Here is a 3,096-nt window from a genome sequence, read left to right on the forward strand (position 1 = left end):
GATCTAAAATGCCTTGGCTGACTTCCATTTATCCTTCAAGTCTCATCTCCAATATAAACCCTAGCAAGAGGCCATAGCTCACCCCGGATTAGGTACTCCTCCTCTGAGAAACCCAAAGCCCCTGTATATGCGTCTTTTGTTGCATTTCCGAAATGGCTGAGACAGTGTTTATATGCATTTCTCAGCAGTTTCCAAGCTTCTGGAGTGCAAACTGAATTTTAATTCACTTTTTAATTTCCAGAAGACAGCACAGCATCCAGCACATAATTACTTACTAAATGCAGGATATATGACACACGGATACACAGAGTGAAACTCCAAGTCACTTTTCAAAACCACAAGTTTCTCTTCCCTGTGGTGTAGCTTTACAAACCTGAATTCCCTGTAGATACTATTAAAGGCGAGTGACGCTCCCAGCCTCTTGAAAGCATTGGGGTGAAGCGCAAGGCTGTAAAGTCGCTTGAAAAGCGATTTGGTGTTTACTGGACTCTTCTCCTGCTGCTGTGGTGTTATTTGCTTAATGGACCATTTAAGGAATTCTCGAATACACCGACCACAAAAATCTCTTAAAGTACTGTCAACAGGGTCCACAATTCCATCCTGAAACAAAACAAAGAGACCTTGAGTTTACTAATTTTTATAACCACTAACAACTGAACACCCTTGGTCTATCTCTAAGCCTAACTAACGTAGGTTAAAAATTAATTTACAGCACTAGTCAAGAAAAAAATAAACATTAGTAAAACCAATCTCCATAGTGTATCCAGAATCTAGGCTTATATAACTATTTCCTCTGACATAACGAAAACATTTTCTTTTAAACAAATTAATAAACTGAAAAGCCATGAAGGGAGAGAAAATTTTAATTATAACAAAACAATCTTTCCCTTCCCTGAAAAAAAACAAAATGGCTATATCCTAAGAATTTCAGAGGAATTCTGATTGTTGATTTTACCCCATAACAGCATTTGAGACACTTTGCATATTGAACTTAAAGAGAATAAGACCCTTGGAAGTTCCAAAAAAACTGTACTGCTCCATAAAGGAAAATCCTATGGAGACATGAAGAGTAGCCCCCAAAAAGGCCCTGCCGAAAACAGCTATGGACATTTGACCAACGACCACACAGAGATGTATTCTACTTTATGCTTTGTTTCCTTCTAGTCATGACACTCTCTCAGATCTATAAAGGAAAAGTTTAACTTGAAAATGTACACTCAACACTGAAATAAAAGAGTTCTGCCTAACACTTCCAGTTATCTGCTATACACAAATCCTTTCTTGCAGAGGTAATTAGAATCCAAAAAGGTAACACAAGCCACGGGAATGGGAGGAGAGGGTGCTTCCTGCTTCTAAGAGCAGAGGTCACCGGCGCCATATGGTGATGCAGGGAACAGCAGCTCTCACCAGGAAACCCACGGCCCTCCTTCACTTGAGTACTGTGCTACTGAGTTCACGCTGCTTCTTTACCTTTTCTTTCCTCAACTATCTCGTTTTACTTATCAGATTTCTTTCTGAAGCTCTTACTTAATCTACCTTCAAGGATCAAAAGGGAGAAAAGAAACAGAAAACAACTAAAATAAAAACTTTTTAACAGAAACATGATAATGAAACCATCTGAATGCAAATAAGCCATAAATTAATTTTAACTAACTGTATTTATTATAGGTAGGATTCACTGGTAGACACTGCAGGGAATTAAACTACAGGTTTAATTATGTCACCACCTTAACGAATGTTCACTCACTCTCCCCTGCCCCTAACATGACTACAAAGAAAGGTCACACTCAGAGTACACTGCCAGCAGCATAACCAGGACTGTGCAGGCAACATAAACTTATTTGCACAGGTTCAAAAATTACAGTAAAATAAGCATCAAGACACTACAATTTAGCTGGCCTCACTGCCTCTGCCCTCAGTGAGATGGCGACCAAATTCTAAGACGCTGCTTCTCTGTGTCAGGAGAGTTCTGTGTAAAAGGTGAACTGCTGTTTCCAGGGCCCTTTAGTTATTGAATCTGAGTATAGGAGAAAATTGGATATGCTCAGAAATTCTTCTTATTGTTTGTTTGTTTTTGAGACAGTCTCACTCTGTCGCCCAGGCTGGAGTGCAGTAGCGCAATCTCAGCTCACTGCAATCTTTGTCTCTGAGGTTGAGGCAATTCTCATGCCTAAGCCACCTGGGGAGCTGGAACTACAGGTGTGTACCACCACACCCAGCTAATTTTTGTATTTTTAGTAGAGACAGGGTTTCTCCATGTTGGCCAGGTTGGTCTCCAACTCCTGGGCTCACGCAACCTGCCTGCCTCAGCCTCCCAAAGTGTTGGATTACAGGCATGAGGCACTGTGCCCGGCTCACCGCTGAGGTGGGCCGATCACTTGAGGTCAGCAGTAAAACCAGCCTGGCCAACCCAGTGAAACCCCGTCTCTACTTGAAATACAAAAAATTAAGCAGGCATGGTGGAGCGCGCCTGTAGTCCCAGCTATTCAAGAGGATAAGACAGGAGAACTGCTTGATCCTGGGAGGCGCAGGTTGCAATGAGCCAAGATCATGCCATTGCATTCCAGCCTGGGCGACTGAGCAAGACTCTGTCTCAAAATCATAAATAAATAAACAAACATCAAATACAACTAATCAATGGGAATAAGAGGAAAAGAATCAACTATTACTTACCAATATAGCTTCTAGTAAGGCGACAGTATCCTGACTTTCAAATTTCTTATTGTTAGTGAACCAGTGAATCAGCTGCATAACTAGTGGCTCGTACAGCTGCCTTGTCACCTGAAGAAAGAATACCATTAAAGTTAATTCCCTTCACGTTAAAGAAATGTTACTCTGTAAAGAGTTCCATTTAAATGCCATTTGCAGTATAAAATTAAGCAATACTACTACCATGGTTGTACTAGTTTCCCTTTTTAGTTCAGGCTCAAGTGGTCCTCTCCCACCTCAGCCTCCAGAATAGCGAGGACTACAGGCATGTACCACCACACCCAGTTAACTTAAAATTTCTTCTTAGTAGAGACAGGGTCCCACTATGTTGCTGAGGCTTGCCTTCAACTCCTGGCCTCAAGTGATCCTCCTGCCTCAGCCTTCCAA

General features: G+C 41.5%; 1 protein-coding gene across 1 annotated transcript; it reads right to left on the reverse strand.

The window, feature by feature from the left end:
- Positions 1–373: 373 nt before the first annotated feature.
- Positions 374–2,783, reverse strand: LOC113222877 (DNA-dependent protein kinase catalytic subunit-like; the record flags this gene model as incomplete). Its single annotated transcript, XM_026452452.1, has 2 exons — positions 2,674–2,783; positions 374–600 (listed from the first exon to the last, which is right to left on the reverse strand). Coding segments are annotated over exons 1-2 (305 nt in total), but the record flags the coding sequence as incomplete, so codon positions are not given.
- Between the last annotated feature and the right edge of the window lie 313 nt (positions 2,784–3,096).

This window comes from Piliocolobus tephrosceles, unplaced genomic scaffold, assembly GCF_002776525.5.
Source record: "Piliocolobus tephrosceles isolate RC106 unplaced genomic scaffold, ASM277652v3 unscaffolded_35877, whole genome shotgun sequence".
Lineage (NCBI taxonomy): Eukaryota > Metazoa > Chordata > Mammalia > Primates > Cercopithecidae > Piliocolobus > Piliocolobus tephrosceles.